Consider the following 17,537-nt stretch of genomic DNA (forward strand, 5'->3'; position numbering starts at 1 on the left):
ACAAAAATGTGCACATTGTGCACCAAGTATGCATCGGCGAGGTGTGCACCAAATGTGCACCGAATGTGCGCTGTGCGCGGAACGTGCATTTGAACTTGCAGGTGGTCTAGAATCCTACCACAACGAACATTATTTGGGTTAGGGTGCCGGTTAGCGTTTGGGTAAGTTAAGCAATATTAATAAATAACAAATATAATAATACTTGACTCACCCTCACCCAAACACTAACCGACACCATAACCCAAACATTGTGCGTTGTTTTATTATTCGTTTCAACGCTGTAATCTAAGGCGTACTACAAGGAGGTAGTACTTAGTTGCAAACTTTATCTATGGCCGATTACCGAACTTCCGGGACCGGCTCATTGTTACATATATGATAAATGGGTCGGTTACCGTACTTCGAAGTTCAGTAACCGGTTGCCGGGCAAATAGCTTTTTCAAAAATATACTATAACCGTGCTCTAAGGTTCATATTTTGCCGTAGTGCACCTTTGAATATGAACTTTTAGGTGCACAAATCGTTAGTGCACATTATGAGCACAATGTGCACTGAATGTCGCAAGTGCACATTGTGCCCACAATATGCACATTTTGCTTTTGAGTTCTGTTGCAGGCGAGGCTTCAATGCCTGACATTATGTAACTCGTCAGAGTCGCAGTGTTATAGTATTTACCGTGCCTTAAAAGTTAGCGAAGCTTGATTGATATTGCTAAAAATCCTATAGTGGTGCACAGTTGTGGTGTGTTGTTTGAATTCCATTTTTTTACGAAAATACAGTAAACTACTTACTGCAAAAATGCTTCCAAGGCAGCCGCCATCTATTTATCTTTCTTGTGGTTGCAGCAAGCCAAAAAAGGTTCGGAACTGTTGCTCAAAGGCAGTGATTCCCAAACTGTTTGCCGCGGCATACTTGTGTGCCTCGAGAGATTGTCAAGTGTGCCGCGAAAAACTTTTTGTATTTTCGGAAAAGAGAGTATTTGTATTACAAATAGGCATACACGCAAGCATTTTAGACCTAAATACGCGCTATTCATTACAAATTAATAATTTTGAGGCATTCACATATAGTTTGTCGTGTGTTAAGAACGATTATAAAAACACTGTCTTATTGTTCTGTTAAAAGTGTGCCGCGAAATAGTTAAGATTTTTTAGTGTGCCGCGAGCCAAAAAAGTTTGGGAACCAATGCTCTATCTTAATCGAATAACTTTTAACTGTGGGCAGTTTAGCGTAAGCGCCCTACGAAACGTTTATCTCGATCGCATTATAGTTCAATGCACCGATTACAATTGCCATTCCAGGGTAGTGAGTCATGGCGCCGTAAGTCGCAAGCAAATAACGCCCTTTCCTTGCGCCGCGGTCGGCGATTCGACACTTTTTCTCGCGAACGCGTCTTTCTGTAAAGACGAGCGCGCGCTAAAGGGAAAGGAAGAAGGTTATAACTCGACTGGGTTTAATTTGATTTGAAGCGCGTCGACCGAGCGCATGTTTGAGCTGGTGAGCTTTCGAAGCTAGCACGATTTATTCGACCTACTGTTAGTGTTATTATCGTTTCCACGGAAGCACGGCGCGGTAATTCGAGTCTTACAAACAGCTGTAAGCCCTTCTGTCGGTTCCGCGAAATTTTTCGAAGCTCAGCAGAGAATATACAAGGCCGAGGACTTGAGGTAAAAAGAAAAACCGCAACCGTTCGTGATTGCATCTGTTATTTAAGTGTTACGTTTTATCCGCGCAGCGAATGTTCAAGTTCGTTCCACGAAATTTGTGAAGATGAGAGATAATAGCAACCCATAGTGGTGAAACAAAACCGCCGTAATCAATCGTTTATGTAGGCTAAAGGTCCCGTAAGTGACATTTTTGAGAACAGAGCCCCTTGTAAGTAGGTTAGTTCCTCGAAAAAAACAAGGTTGCCTTTAGAAAAGGCAGCAGATCGTGTTTTCTTTTGCTTCTGTGCTATAAGTAGAAACTTGGAACAGCGTTATTTATTTGTGCCCTCGCTCTTCTGGTAAGTAAGTCAGCTTGCGTTCTCTCATTACATGCATCATGCAGATTTAAAACCGCGCGGTGATCGTATCGAAAAGATGTGTGTTCTCTATTGCATACCACTGTACTTTGCAGTAAGATATATATGGCATACTTTTTAATAGACTAAATGCCCTGGTGTAAACGAAGATATATTACCCAAAGTTAGATATTAACTGACCTCTCATCAGGGTAAATTCCATGCTTTGGTACAAAACTTTAAGAGAAAGTAAATTTAGCGGAGGCCTGGCTACGGACAACCACCTGATTTAGCGACCGCATTTGATTAAAAATTTAGAGGTTTTCGTGTTACCTTTTTACCTGAACTTTTGTAAAAACACGCAAACCAAAATATTTCTCACCGCCTGTTTGAAAGATGTCTAACCATATCAATGTTCGGTGTGTTTAATAGTTGTAGTAATAAATATGCTGTTGCTACCAGGCATAGTATACTGTATATCTACCAGAAGAACTTATTTTTAATAGTTCTAGGCACGCCAGTTCAAATTGGCTGCCACTATTAAAGTTTGAAATAATGTTTGCCATGGCGGTAAAACACTTGTAAAAATGGAAGTGGTGATTTTGCAAGTGTTTTTTGTCATTCCACCCCAAGTTTGGTTATATTTTTCTAGATCCCCGTATCAATGATCTTTGCCAGCCTTAAATCCATAGAAAGCCTAGTAGTAGACGGAGAGATAAGAAGGCGCTGAAAGCCCAGCATAGAACGAGTGCGTTAATAATGCAGTTGCGTAAACAAACGGAGCGTTTCAATTGCAAATAGTTGAAGGAAGTGTTTATCAACCTTTTTCGCGACGACTCTATTGCTAAGAGCCAGCATAACAGCAAAGAATTGTCGACCCAATTCTCTTCACTTAACATTTTGTAAAGGAACAAATAATAAGACAGTAGCATTAATAGGTTTAGATTGACGTATTGGAAACATAATAAGACCTACAAAGCAACAATATATAAATCAGAATAATCTATAATACCATAGCATTACAAAACAACATACTAAAGGCAAATAAGCATTGACAACCACGACAGGATGAGATCTAAAATCGTCTGAATAAGTTCCAAACCAGTCGGAATAAATCTTAAAAACAGAATAAACGCACGAAGTAACGTCTCAAATTGTAGGAAGAAGGTATAGGACGATCGGGAAGGGACGGTTGGGGGAACACCGGTCTGGCATCGGCTGTTTGGGTGCCAACGTTTGAGCGCCCTATTTTAAACGGCGCCGCTGTGGTGAAACTGGATTATTTGCCCTGTTTGCGGTTAGTGGGTGGGGATAGAAACCAGGTAAGGGTTGAAATTATTAGGGCAGTTAGTGATGAAGTTAGAACTGGGGTTTGGGGTTAGGTCAAAGGTTGTTTAGACCTTATTATGGTCGAGGTCTTATTTCGGTGTTCTTAGGTCTTATTCCGATGGGTCTGGTTGTTTACCGATTATTAGGTTTTATTTCTATATTAGTCTTATTTCGAACTGTGTTTTATTCCGACGTTGATATGCATGTTCTAATTTCAGTCTTATGGCTGGAGTCCGAATCTGGTACCCGATGTCAAGTGGAGATGTCGGTACTCGTTCGATACTTAGGTTGTATCGGTGCTGATCCGATACCAAATTAACATAGGTGTTTTAGCCATGATTTGTCGCCCAAAGCAGCAATTGCTACCATATCTAGACTCAACACACTTATATCTCTGTCTTATTTCGTTTTCAGGTTCCTATCACTTTTGTAAATCGTTTTCAGCAAAATCTCTTGTTATATTATGGGCGTAAAACGTTGCGTGATGCAACAACAACAGCAGCAACAGCAACCACCGATACAGCAAAAACAGCAACTATTACAACTGCAACCGCTACGACCGATAAGGCAAAAAGAGCACTTCGCATTAGCCCCTCCACGTCCAGAGAAACAACAGCAACAACCACAGAAACAACAGCAACATCAGCAACAACAACAACAAGCTCATGAATTGCCAAAAGAGCCGCGACTTCGAAAGCTACAAGTGAAGCAGCACAAGAGAGGTTGGTGCGTTTGCGCCGAAAGATCACGAATCTTCTGGGGCGACCTGAACGCAAGCTCGGCCATCGAGGTACTCGCTCAGAACCCGCCCGGATCCTACCTACTCAGACGCTCCGAGCACCCGCTGTACGAGTACACTCTCTCCGAGGTGAGTTCGAAAACATCCATTTTACCATAAGGTTTCGGTGTAACTGATGAAATAATAAAAGCTTTTCAATTACTGCTTTAAAAGTGGCTACCTCAACTGGTTTAGCGTCGTAAATAATTATCACAAGATATGGCAGGACTTTAGTTGGCATGCCTATTGTGACATAAACACGCAAATATAACACGAGAAAGCAATGTGTAAGTCAGTGACCATAAATTTACTTTTAATTATAAGCGGAAACCTAACCAAGTTTGCAGATCGACCATAGTAATGACGTCATTTGGTATCGGGTCAGACGTGTGTAGTTTGCTGCACAAAATATCGAGTATCGTTATCGGAATAAAATTCGCCCGATAATGTTGCATCGGAGCCGATACCCGATGTCCGAGTATCGTTAATCGTTCGAAATTAAGGTGGAATTTGTGCTAATCTGATGCTGAATTTATGTCTACATTTGAGCCATGGTTTGCGATTTACCGTAATATTAAAACTTTCGCAAAACTATAGTAAATTAACGATTGAGTGTCCTTGAATGCTGAGAGGTATCTTGACTCGCTAACCTTAAAAAACGACTTTACAAATTTTAATTTTATTAATTTTGCTTTTCGCCGTTTAAATGACCATTTGGTGTCGAATCGGCCTTTTTTGCCCAACCTAAAACATTGGGTATCGGTAAAGTACAAAACGTCGCCCATCCAAACCTCTTTGTTTAATTTGGATAATATTGTGTTATTATACACATATATCAATTTTAGTTGAACTTCCCTGGCTGAAAAGATTTCATCCTATTGCATTTATTGATTGTATTTTGCTCCTGAATATTGACCCTAATAAAGTGTCAATAAAAGTGCCTCGTAAAAAAATTTAATGCAAAAGATCGCGATTTAAAAAAAAATCGGACGCACTGCTATGTTGAAATTTCGCGCAAAAACTATCCCTTTTTTGCGTGTTCAGATAAAATAGCCTGGTTTGTGGAATGTGATCAAAACACAAGAGACTTCTATGGTGACGAATCCTGTTAGGTTGTTGGATTTTTTTACTTTGATGCTTTTAATCGGTGTGATTGTACTTTTTATAAGGTTACCTAACTTGTAAATCAGTTTTATTACATCTTGAAAATTAGAAAATGTATTAGAGCGGTCTTAAAAGGAAAACAAGCTCAAGAAAAGGCGTGTGTTCTAGTGTTAGGACGAGAGGAACGATTTGTCAAGTTCAATTGAGGCAATCGGTTGATACTAAGCTGGCAGTTGGCCCGTCGTAAAATCAATAAATATTGTAGATCTGTCAAAATAAAGGCTTGGCCCGGTGGGTGGTTTTGAGCTCACCATTGGGGGCAGGGCGGGCGAAACATATTGTGTTCGATTTTTGTCCCAACGGAGATTATCAAGGAGAGACTTTGCAATTTTAGGTAAACGAACCGAAATGTGCTATACGGCTGTGAAGTAAATGTGGTTAGCTTTTGTTACTTAAGTTACTCGTGTTTTTTGCAGGTGCAAAATACGTGCTGCAAAGTGCACTCACATGCTGCAAAGTGTGCTCCTATGCTGCAAAGTGTACTGGATATGTTTAGCTCTTCGTTACTCAAGTTACCCAAGTGTTTTGCAGTTGCCAAAATCATGCTGCAAAGTGCACTCCTATGCTGCAAAGTGTACTGGATATGTTTAGCTCTTCGTTACTTAAGTTATCCAAGTGTTTTGCAGTTGCAAAAATCATGCTGCAAAGTGCACTCCTATGCTGCAAAGTGCACTGGGTCACCATGTCTTTAGCTTTTTGTTACTTAACATACCCAAGTGTTTTGCAGTTGCAAAAAGCATGCTGCAAAGTGTACTGCAGGTCAATAACCTAAGTCCCAGTTAAGTCGCTCATTTTACGGAGCCAAGTTAACCGTGCTTTACTGAACTCCCATTTTCCAACGGCTGAAAGGGTTACTGGAACACCAGTGATAAACAACCCGATTCAAATCCGTTGCCTTATGATTACAATATTAATGCCGTGTTCTAGGGAACTTGTGTATGGGGGTGGGTGCGGGTATAAACCAAACAAAAAAACAATAGTTTATTTTTTAAATACAAAGTCCTAAAACGCCTTTACCAATACAAAAAAAACGTTACGTTACTGCATCCGGCTTTTCGCACAAAGTTTTCAAAAAATGCATTGCAAAACACCAGAATGCACAAAACAACCATAAATCAATACAAAAACAACCAGAACGCATAGAAATGGACAAAACAAACATCCCTGCATCTAAAAAGCGACAAAATCTATTTAAAAGGGATGATGTAACATTAGTTCAGTTTTCACTGGAAACTGTTGTTAAACCCGTTCGTTCGGCAAAGCGGTGTCAGGTCTAAAGACTGGATTTGTTATGAATGACAGTGAACTTCGCGCGAACCCCGCAGCGCATAACTCAGGCGCACGAATAGTTCTATTTACGCCTGTCTTTCCGAAAACCGCCTTAAACTCCAACTTCTTGCGGTCGGTTTGCGCGGCCGAACCAAACCCACCGCACATTTTGACTTTTTTTGTGCTTCAATTTTGACGCGTTTTCCAGCTAGAATAAGTAAAAGCAAAAGAAACCAATGGAAACCGTTCCACTTTTGCTCTTAAGACCCTGGAAAGTGATCTGACGGCGGAAAAAGGTCAAATAACAAGTGTTCCGGCCCTTTAGAAAACGTCCATTTTCGGGCCCGATCTCAATTGGGCCGCCCTGTCTCCGGTTTGAAGTTTTTCTTGGAAGCTCGATCGCAAATAGAAGCTAAAGTTCGCGCGGTTAAAGTTGGGCTATAACTCATGAATAGGCTTCTCAGGAAACCGCTCGTTTTTCACAAGAAGGTTACGCCCAGCTACGAAAACACAAAGCCTGCCTGTTACTTCTAAACCAGGGCTTCTTAAACTGGGGTCTATTGGCCCCTTGGGGGTAGATGGACTAGTTTTAGGGGGTCCATGAAGGCCTAATTGAAATATTAGAATAAAAAAGTAATCACAATTTCAAAGAAAAAAGTTAAAAAAAAACAAAAAAAAAACTAAAATAAAACGTTTTCGCACTGAATTAATTTAGCCCCAGTTTCACTTTTACATTTTTTGGACCGGAAACCGCAGATTTCTGAAGTCTATTTGTATTCTAAGGTAAATTTATGACGTTATCTCTGAAAATTTCTTGCCGAAACAAAATTAGAGGTCCGCGGTAAAAAAATTTTAAGAGCACCTGTTCTAAACCCTTACGACTTCAGGGGATATATGCAGTGTTGTAAACAAGTCATTTTGAACTGACCCAAGTCGCAGTCAAGTCATTTAAAAACTAACTAGATCCATATCAGGTCTTTAAAAACAACAAATCAAGTCCCTTTCAAAGGCGTCAGTTGCCCAAGTCAAGTCCAAGTCAAGTCATAACTAAAGCAAGTCAATTCCAGGTTAAATTCTTAACATACACATAAAATGTTCAATTACTAAAACTGGTGAACTAGTCTGATTCTGAGCAATAACTCTTCTTGAAAATTAAACATAACAATGACGCAATAGCCCTATAAAAGAAGTAAATTGTTTACGTGAAAATATTGGTTAAACAAGTGTGTTATTCAAGTTTTTATATTGTGAAAATACACTATACAGCGCACACGAAATGTACTTTTGGTTGTTTGAACGCAATCAAATCTAAAATGTTGGGGAAAAGGGTGACAGATGTACAAGTTAAAACATCTACAAAAAAATAACTCGAGCATAGCTTGTTTTCGTCAAGGTCATTGGCATTGCAAACAGATACGAGTTACCCAACTCTACAGCTTCGAAGCAGATTAAATTACAAAGCGACTCAAGAACGGAAAAGTAGCGTATTGACGTGAATGAAAATGCAGTGTCATGGGTACGTGCGATATGAGGTACATTGGCGCGAAGTGTGACAATTCAATGCAAACAGCGCGGAAAGCCGCAGTTCTTTTCTGTGAACGAAAGGACAGAGGGCTTGCCAAACAAAACGCTAAATTTAAAATAAATCTGAGTCGGTTCCGATAAGTTGACGCGAAATTACAATGACCTTCAAAGCTAAGACGATGTCCACCAAAAAAATATAAAAAAACGCAAAATCCATAAAAAACACTTTTGTATTTTTACAATGTTAACGTACGATTTAAATGTGGAATTTGGTTATCCAAGGCTGAAAATACACTGGTCTGGGTTTAAAGTCGGATTCTGTAAAGCTTTCCAACATTTTTTAAAAATAATATCGATGAAAATATTACTGATACATTTACTGATAACTATTATCAGAAGAACGATCGCGATCGCGTTACGCAAGTGAAATTATGACGTCATGCGGGTGACGTCAACATCTTTTGCGTAAAATGCACCGAAGGCATCATTTGTACAAGCACACAATAGTAGGCCTATTCGGAAAAATTTACAAGTCAACCGTTCTTTTGTTTTACCGCAAATCTCAGATTTTTAAAGATATATTTTCAGTATAATACTCAAGACGTTTGAAATGGTTAAACCTGTCGGTTTGATTTTAAACCTACAGATCACGCCTAGTGTCGTCGCAATTGAGCTATTTTATAAATAGCCGCAAAATGATTCCCTTCTGATAAAAAAACAAATTTTGTATCGAATCAATAGAATCTCGCAATCGGGCGTTGTATCTACACGCCATCAACTATTGTGCTATCGGAGAAGCAACTTGGCATTCAAACCGACAAATCTTATGTGGTTATTAACGCGTTTGACAAGCAGCCACATACATTTAGGGTTAAAAGCCTTTAAAGACCCGTGAGAGAACCTTGTAAAAAAGTAGTCGTCCAACTGAGCTATTTTGAAGTGATAACAAAGCAAGGTTTTGTGTTGTTGTGTCTATACTTGTGTTTCCGGGTCAATTTTGCTGAGTGTTGGGTTTGAGGGTTGCGTGCGTAGCTAAGGTTACCTGTGTTGTTGTTTTTGTGGTTACTAAGTTGTTCCTGGAACGCCTTGTAATCAAATACCGCTTGACGACAAAAAACGTAAACTCAGCATTTTAAGCTTGCTTTCCTACGCAAATAACTTTGACCTATTTTTTTAAACAGTACTATTTTCCTTGCAAGTAAGATCCATATTATCCATAGTATACAGAGCTATTGTCAAAAGTTGAAAAAAGACAAATTAGGAGGAATTAAAACGTTATAAAACTAAAGTTCGCGTGCGACATACAGGGTTAATACCCCTGACTGGGAAGGTCGGGTGAAACACTGTTTTAAAACTCTAAACAAATTGCCAAGAAGAGTCAAAGGTTTAAAAAAATGATGTTGTTTGCAGAAAACGGACTCGGCAACGATCCACATTCGAATTGACTGGAACGAAAGCACCCGGCTGTACAATATGGACGGCATTCCAGCCTCTAGTTTGACCGGCTTTACGTGCGTTATCAACTTACTGCAAGCCTGGAGCAGAATTCATCGGTACGTCTACTATATTTTCAACCACTTCCAGTGCAGCAAACAAGTCATTGAGAATAAAAAAGCTAACATACACCACTTTTATCAAAGTTCACAACATCATGATTGAAATAACAGGATTGAAATACCGTTTACAAAAGGCTTAGGTCTAAATCACGTAAGTTGTGAAATAACTTATGTCTAAGCCTGGTCTTTTCAAAAATAACTCAAGTCCTTGTCCAAGTCAGGTCCCAGTCAAGTTATTATTATAGCAGGTTTCGAAATCACTGTTATATTAATAAAACGATAAGCCGTTATTATTGTTGAACTCGTCCAATTATGAACAATACCTGGAAAATAACAAAAAAACGCATCTAGAAATCTATCGTTTTCCGTGCAAAACTTTAAATACTCAATTTTATTTAAATTTATAATAAAATATTAAATGAAGACACGTAATTTCAACCAAACCGTTTGACTTATGTCAGCGTATTTAAAACATGTTGCACATAGCACTTTGAACTTCAACACGAAACGGTCAGATGACCACATTTTAAATACCGGTACCACGGTTTTTGAAGCCTATTTTTTTTTAAGGTTTTAAAATTTAATGTTGACTTTATATCATAAAAAACAATGCTATTTTAACGACCCCCTAATGGTTCGTATAATTTCCGTAGCCATTTAAATATTTTAGATACAGATAAAAGCAGAAAGTGTGCTGAAAACAAATTAATTGGCTGAATTAAGCTATAAATTAAGAAGTGTGTGGTTTGTGGTTCCCAGACGGGTTCAAATTCACTTTTTTGACTGACTCCCCGTTAAGCTAGTGCCTGTGTTTGGCAGTCAACTGCCACCACATAAAATACCGAGGTAGATTAGGCGCTTCAAATTTCCAGTCAATATCGTCTTGTCGTTTTTTCCAAAAAGTTTTTTTTGAAGTAAATTCAATCACAATCCCTCTTCTCACAACGTCACACAAACAATTCCCTTGTAAAAATGCTCCTGATGCATATTGCGTGTATTTTTTTTTGTGGTGTATAGCATATTTCAAACATTTGCGTATATTTTAATTTGCTGTTAGCTGGCTTTCATGGTAATTGAGCAATAATTCAGCCCAACACAGTTTAACGACGGTACGCCTAATTCAGTAAATAACTTGAAGTCCTGAAACGAATAAAAAATATTAAAACGAACTCGTGTTAAGTCTAAATGATGTTACAACTGTTTGACAAAACTAGAAGTTTAGGGCTTCGATTTTTTTGTAACCCAGCGCAAATATATAACTTTGGCTTTATATTTTGTTGTTTTCTCTCGAAAAATGGGCTTCCAATTGATATTCAATAAAAAGGTGACGTAGGCTACACCACTTTTATCAAAATGCATAACATCAGAATTGGTATGACAAGATTTATCAAAAATTTATACAAACAAGGGGAGTTATTACACTTGAAAGTGATAAAAAGAAAATTCGTAAATGGCCGACAGCAAATAGACAAGGCTCATTTAATCTCACACCGTCTGTTGGAACTTATTGGAAACTATCCGCCATTTTTAATCGTTTTTCTGTGAATTAGGAATTAAGATATCCGGGCAGTTCAAGTAAGGCAATCTGCAAAAAAGCATGTCGTGGGTTTAAATCAGTTATTCACCAGTCTGTCTTGAGAGATTCTTCAGTGTGCCGCGAAACGCTTTGTAATTTGGAAAAAAAAATTTTTGATGTTACAAATCGGAATAAGCATGCCAGACTGAATGCACACTGCCCTTTTTTGTCAGTGGTTCTAAACCTTTTCCCTTGCTGCACCCCTTTCAAATCCAAAACACCAACCAATTCTCGCACCCCTTTCAAAACACCAACCAATTCTCGCGCCCCTTTCAAAACACCAACCAATTCTCGCGCCCCTTTCAAATCACTAACCAATTCTCGCACCCCTTTTCAAAACATCAACCAATTCTCGCACCCCTTTTCAAAACATCAACCAATTCTCTCACCCTTTCAAATCACCAACCAATTCTCGCGCCCCTTTTTAAATCACCAACCAATTCTCGCACCCCTTTCAAATCACTAACCAATTCTCGCACCCCTTTCAAAACATCAACCAATTCTCTCACCCTTTTAAAACACCAACCAATTCTCGCACCCCGTTTCAAATCACTAACCAATTCTCGCACCCCTTTCAAAACATCAACCAATTCTCTCACCCTTTCAAAACACCAACCAATTCTCGCACCCCTTTCAAAACTCCAACCAATTCTCGCACCACTTTCAAATCACTAACCAATTCTCGCGCCCCTTGAAAAATGCTAAAATATCCAAACCATTGTAATTTTATTTTTATACAATTAACTGATAACACTGTAACACAAACCAAAATGCGAGCATCCCTGGTTAAGAAACCCTGATTTATGGTATTGGCCTATTTTGTCGTGGATTAGAGCCGATTGTCAAGAATTATTGCTCTCTCGGAAGTGTGCCGCGAATATTTTTCCAAGCGTGCTGCCAGCCTAAATAAGTTTCGGGCGTCCGTTTCACCACAGTTACACGGAAAAGCTAAGCGCCGATGTGTATTTTGCGAGGAAATGCGAAAGCATCGGAATGGGCGAGTCGGATTTTCGCGCTAAAGCCACGACAATTGTTCCGCCTTAGCACTAGAATCGCCAGAACCGGGTGAAAATCGCGCGAGCTTCGCCGAAAGCCTTATCTGTCAGCAAAGCGAACTGGGCCGGTGTTAAGATGATGGCGTGCTGATTCGCTGAAGACTGGGCTGCGGCACAATTGTTTCGCGAAGCGACTTAGCGGATTTTCGACGCAAACCGAAATTACATAACACGACCGATTGTGTAAGAAGCCGCGGTGACTTTTGCGGCCGCCCCTCGGGGCCAAAAGAACGACAGAACGCAACGTTTCTTAATTCGGCCTAAAATTACAGAATAGGTGGTTACATAATACTTGAAATCAATACAGTTATAACCTAAAATCTCCTATACTACGTGAAGGCAATAGGTAAATAGTATATTATTTAAGGTGAAGCAAGACATTTTTCCCAAAATTCCTCCCGAATTTTTGCTTGGGAAAGGTAAATTTTTCCCAAATTCATGAGTAATATGAATAGTATACTTATCAAAACTCAACGATAAATGTTGTACATGATCGACACACCTGGTCATCTCATATAATTACGACACTTAATTTACAGTTTAAACGCGATTGAATTTAAGACTTGCAAAACGTTTTACATTATTGACTGTTTCTGTTTGCTGCCACAGGAATTGGAACGTATTACCTTTTTCTAGTGTGAAGAGCAATTGACAAGTTTTTTTCAAGTTTTAAGAGCAACTATATCCGATAGTTGGCATTTGTTACGATACCGATACCCGATATCTTGGACAAAAAGTTTCGCTGTCCAATCCTATTCCAAATGACTTTATTGCAATGCTCAAATCAATCGAATAGAACCAAAACGTTCAAAGTTATTTTTACAGGTTGTTAGTCCCAAATTCACCCTATAGCGTTAAAAAGTTTAACTATACCTACATTGGCGTACTTTTTTCGTACTTTTTTCTTAAATACACATTTCCAGGCGAAAATGAATCGCAAATAATTAAATTACTGGTATCGGATCGGCACCGATACCACTGTAATATCGAACCTACGATACTCTTACCTTTGTCGGTTATTAACTCGAAAACGATATTAACTGGCATACTTTTGAGAGAGCAGCCTGACAATATACAAGCGTCAGGATTAGCACGAGCTGCTTTTGTAATCGTCCATAAACTAACCAGAGATGTCCAACCCGCGGCCCGCCTAATGTTTACGTGCGGCTCACCCCTGGTTCTCGTTTCAGTCCCTTTATTTAAAACAATTATTTCGACTGTCATCAAAACGTGTAGAACGCGCAGTATTTTATGTAGGCCTAATCTTATACTTTTTCTGAGATTATAATCGAGTCTAATGTCGCATTTCAACATCCATCGAACACTTGTGCACCCATCATTGTTGAGCAAGATGTGCGTTTTTCTAAATGTGTGTTTTTGCGGACCGTTTTAAGAAATAGTATCAGCCCAAAATGTGTCGTACCATGACATGATACAGCATGTAAACTCAATTTTTCGTGCTTCGCGCGGCCGAGATTTACTTGCATATTTGCGCACGAGTTCACTCTCGAAGAGCGGGTGTTTATAAGTTAAGTTCTTTTATGACGTAACTTATGACGTGCCCCTTACATTAAATGAGTTTTGCAGTCCGTCGAATATTTTTATTCGCAATGCGAACCATTCTGCTAAAAGCTTGGTCATCCCTGGATTAAACTAAACCTTAGGGCTGCTGTAGTTAGAAATCATTTTCTCGGCGTATATTAGTTTAATTTTTTTCCGCTTTATTCTCGCCGGTTGAAACAGCCTGGCGTTTTCGAAACGTTTCCAATTACGTCACGTTGTTTGGGATTAAGCAAATCTTCGCCCGTTATGTAACATCGAGCGGCCCGCGGGCAGCAAAAGCACGTCTGATGTAACAGGCGCTATATACAGTCGTGTTGGTTGCGGCCTTCACGTTTGCATGCAAAAGACGGCCGCAGGAACCCGCTTTATCGCTATCAGGATCGAAAGACCGAACCGCAACGCAGCTCCACCCTTCTAACCTTGGCAGTTTGCAAAACACCTGGTCGGTAACAACAACTGCCGATGTCGGCACGGGAGGCTCTTACGAACATGCATTTTGCGGTCGGAATTGATAGTTGCTGAAATAACTGCACTTCTAGCGGATATTGCAATTCTTCTTATGTTTCATTATTTTTTACGTACGTTGGAAAGGAATTACCTATATCTGACTGTATCGGCCATATAAGCGGGATTATTTTTAGCGGCTATATGGAAAATCCGGTAGTTAGAATTAGATCACTTTAGTTTTTCCAAATTAGATTAGAACTAGAATTAGACGCATTTTGCCCAAATGTATTGAAGTGGAAAACTAGAATTATCTATAGTTGTTCAAGTCTGAATTCTACAGGCTATAGCTATAGCCGTCCGTTTGAAATGTCCGATAGTAACGTCGGTTACCGGTATGCCAGATAATATCGGATTGGAGCCGATACACGATGTCAAGTGGTAGTATCGGTACCGGTCAGATACCAAATTCAAATAGTGATTCTAGACATAATTTGCGATTGACGAAGTGTTTTTTTACCCACAAGGGTAAATTTTTCTATGAATATAGTAGGTGGACAACTCTTTAATGTATGACTAACGCTAAGGCAAATTTGGGCCTAATGATTTGGAAAAATTATCAGAAATACTGTATCGGATAAAAAATGTCAAGTATCTGTTAAGCTTAATTAGAACATCAAATTAATTGCAAGGTGTGGACTTGCAAAAATGTGTGCTTAACTCTCCAGTTGTCCTCAGTCTCAACTCCAGTGGTTTACTTTTCTCAAATTTATAAAGTTCATTGAAAACTATTTAATACTGAACTTAACTAAATTAATGCCTAAACAAGCGTTTGTTACGTCACACAGGGAGATGGGCTTGCGCGGCATGCGGCGCGCCGTGTTGGTGGCCCCGCCCCCCAACCACGCCCCCTACATTAACGTGGACACGGACAGCGTGTGTTTCCATGACGACAAGGAGGCAGAGAAGCAGGTCCGGCTCTTCGTGAAGAACTTCTTCCAGAACCGAGATCCGGCCGGACTCGCTTGCATTCTTAACAACAGCAAAAGCCACCATCTTCATCATAATAACAGCGCTGCAGCTAAAAGGAAGATCCCGATCGTTGGAAAACTGTCGCTCTGACGCGGGTCTGCGACTCTTGTGTGACTTCTCTGGCTTGCGTTCGCACCGTTGGAGGCCTTCCGTTTACGCACGTAATCTCACGTTGATTCCGTTTCCGTACTAATCTCCGTTGATTCCGTTTACGCACGTAATCTTACGTTGATTCCGTTTACGCACGTAATCTTACGTTGATTCCGTTTAAGTACGTTATTTTTACGTTGATTTCGTTTACGCACGTTATCTCACGTAGATTTTGCTTACGTACGTTATCTTACATAGATTCCGTTTGGGTATACGTAATCTCACGTAGATTCCGTTCACGTACGTAATCTCACGCAGGCGGGTGATGGGATGGGGATTGAAAGGCATCGAAAAAAGCGGTGAATCAGTAAGAACAATACGCGCGTAAACTGACGTAAAGTAGTGATGGAATAGGGGAGGGCTACTCAACTGGCGGACCGCGGTCCAAATGCGCACCTTTTCAGTGCTGGATCCGGACCTTATCTGTCTCAGTATTTACTTATCAATGCTATTTGATACAATTTTCTTGGCAAACAATTGCTGCTGTTCATTATAAGCCCTTTCTAGTAACGGACATTACAGAACTCTCAGTTGAAGCGAAGGACATATGTAAATTACACCGTATTACATTTTGTCTGACTAATATTCACGAGAGTTATGTCGGATCTAAGCAGATTTTAAACTTTTGTAACTGGACCTTTGCTAAAATAGTTGAGTAGCCTTGGAATAGGGGGTTAAAAACGGACTCGAAGTATTTTTTGCAACATTTGATTGATTTGGCTTATTTTAGTGGCGTGCGTATGCGTGGCCAAACGGAAGCAAACGGATTGTGGAATTGGGAAAAACACTGCGTTTTTTGTCGTACGTGTGCACTCGTATTTTATTGCCAACAATTGTTGGTCGATTTGTTTGTATCCGCGATATGCGTATGCGTGCGCAGATATACGTAAAGTGACAAACGGAAACGTAAGAATAAGTCAACACGAAAATGTTAGCATTTTTTTTTTTGCAAATTTGTCTTTGGTTGCGTTTGCGTCAGTGACGTACGTATACGTGGTCAACGGGTCTAAACGGACAGTGCGGATTTCCAACACATTTTGTTGTTTGGTTTTGTTGTATCTGTGACGTGCGTAAAAATTGCGATTGAAGCGAGCACAGCCTTGATCTATTTTCTAACGATTTTGTCAACCCGAATAATTGGAAGCGAAGCTTGTTGGGAAGAATTTGCTGTTTATTTATTTCAGTTAGTAATTTATTCCTGGTATTATCGATTGGAAACACCGTTTCGTTACGTTTCTAACTTCTTATTTCATTACAAATAAGAGAAGTTTTTTTGTCGGTTCTTTACTTTTTCCTTATCATGTTTTTGTATTCTTTTCTTCAACACTTCGTCTGTAAAGTAAACACAAATACAGTGGTATGTATATAACAGTGTCACTGCGCGTTTTAGATTTCCTAATGAATCGTCAGCGACATCATTGCGCAGATTAAAGTAGATTATTTTAGTTAATTTCTTATAATTGGAAACAAGATTTTAAAACAGCCTTGTATTTCATATTAAAATATTCCCCTTTTATGTAAGAATTATCGGATTTAATTTACATATTGTTAAAAGAACTTTAAACTAGCTTAAGTAGAAATTTATCGCCATTTAAAACTGAAATGGTTCAAGCCAATTTTTGTATTAGATAAATAATTGTTTTGTTTTTTTATTGTCACCTTTTAAAAATATTTTACCTTTTAAAAAATATTTTTTTTTCCTTTTATAAAGTTTTGTTGGATATTGTCTACAAGTCTACAAAATGTTACAACAAATTTAACGTAATTGCCAGAAGTTGGGTCAAATGTTTAAGAAAGTGGTCAAATATTGAAGTAATTGAGCACATTTTTTGAGCAATTTTTTTAGTTGTACCTAGAAAATTTAATAAGGCTATAAGCTAAATTAGTATTTTATATAATTTTCCCAAAATACATTTTGATAGGAAATAGTGATTTATTGGCGGTCGTTAGAATTTTGTTTAATTTGGATTACAGCAGTTTTTGATTAAATCTAGAATAGCAAAGCTAAAGTTTACTTTTTAATTTTCAGGACAAAAGTTCCGATTCTATAGAAGAATTCTCTATTTTATTATTCATCAACCTGTTAGACACACCA

The 17,537-nt window shown here is 39.0% G+C and overlaps 1 protein-coding gene across 1 annotated transcript; it reads left to right on the forward strand.

Annotated features, from left to right (window-relative positions):
* Nucleotides 1-3,749: 3,749 nt before the first annotated feature.
* LOC146133606 (uncharacterized) lies at nt 3,750-16,781 on the forward strand. Its single transcript, XM_083397159.1, has 3 exons — nt 3,750-4,199; nt 9,477-9,619; nt 15,109-16,781. The coding sequence occupies exons 1-3, from the start codon at nt 3,795-3,797 to the stop codon at nt 15,380-15,382; spliced, it is 822 nt and encodes a 273-aa protein (XP_083253285.1). The 5' UTR covers nt 3,750-3,794; the 3' UTR covers nt 15,383-16,781.
* Nucleotides 16,782-17,537: the final 756 nt, after the last annotated feature.

Source organism: Ascidiella aspersa, chromosome 9 (genome assembly GCF_963924565.1).
Source record: "Ascidiella aspersa chromosome 9, kaAscAspe10.2, whole genome shotgun sequence".
Lineage (NCBI taxonomy): Eukaryota > Metazoa > Chordata > Ascidiacea > Phlebobranchia > Ascidiidae > Ascidiella > Ascidiella aspersa.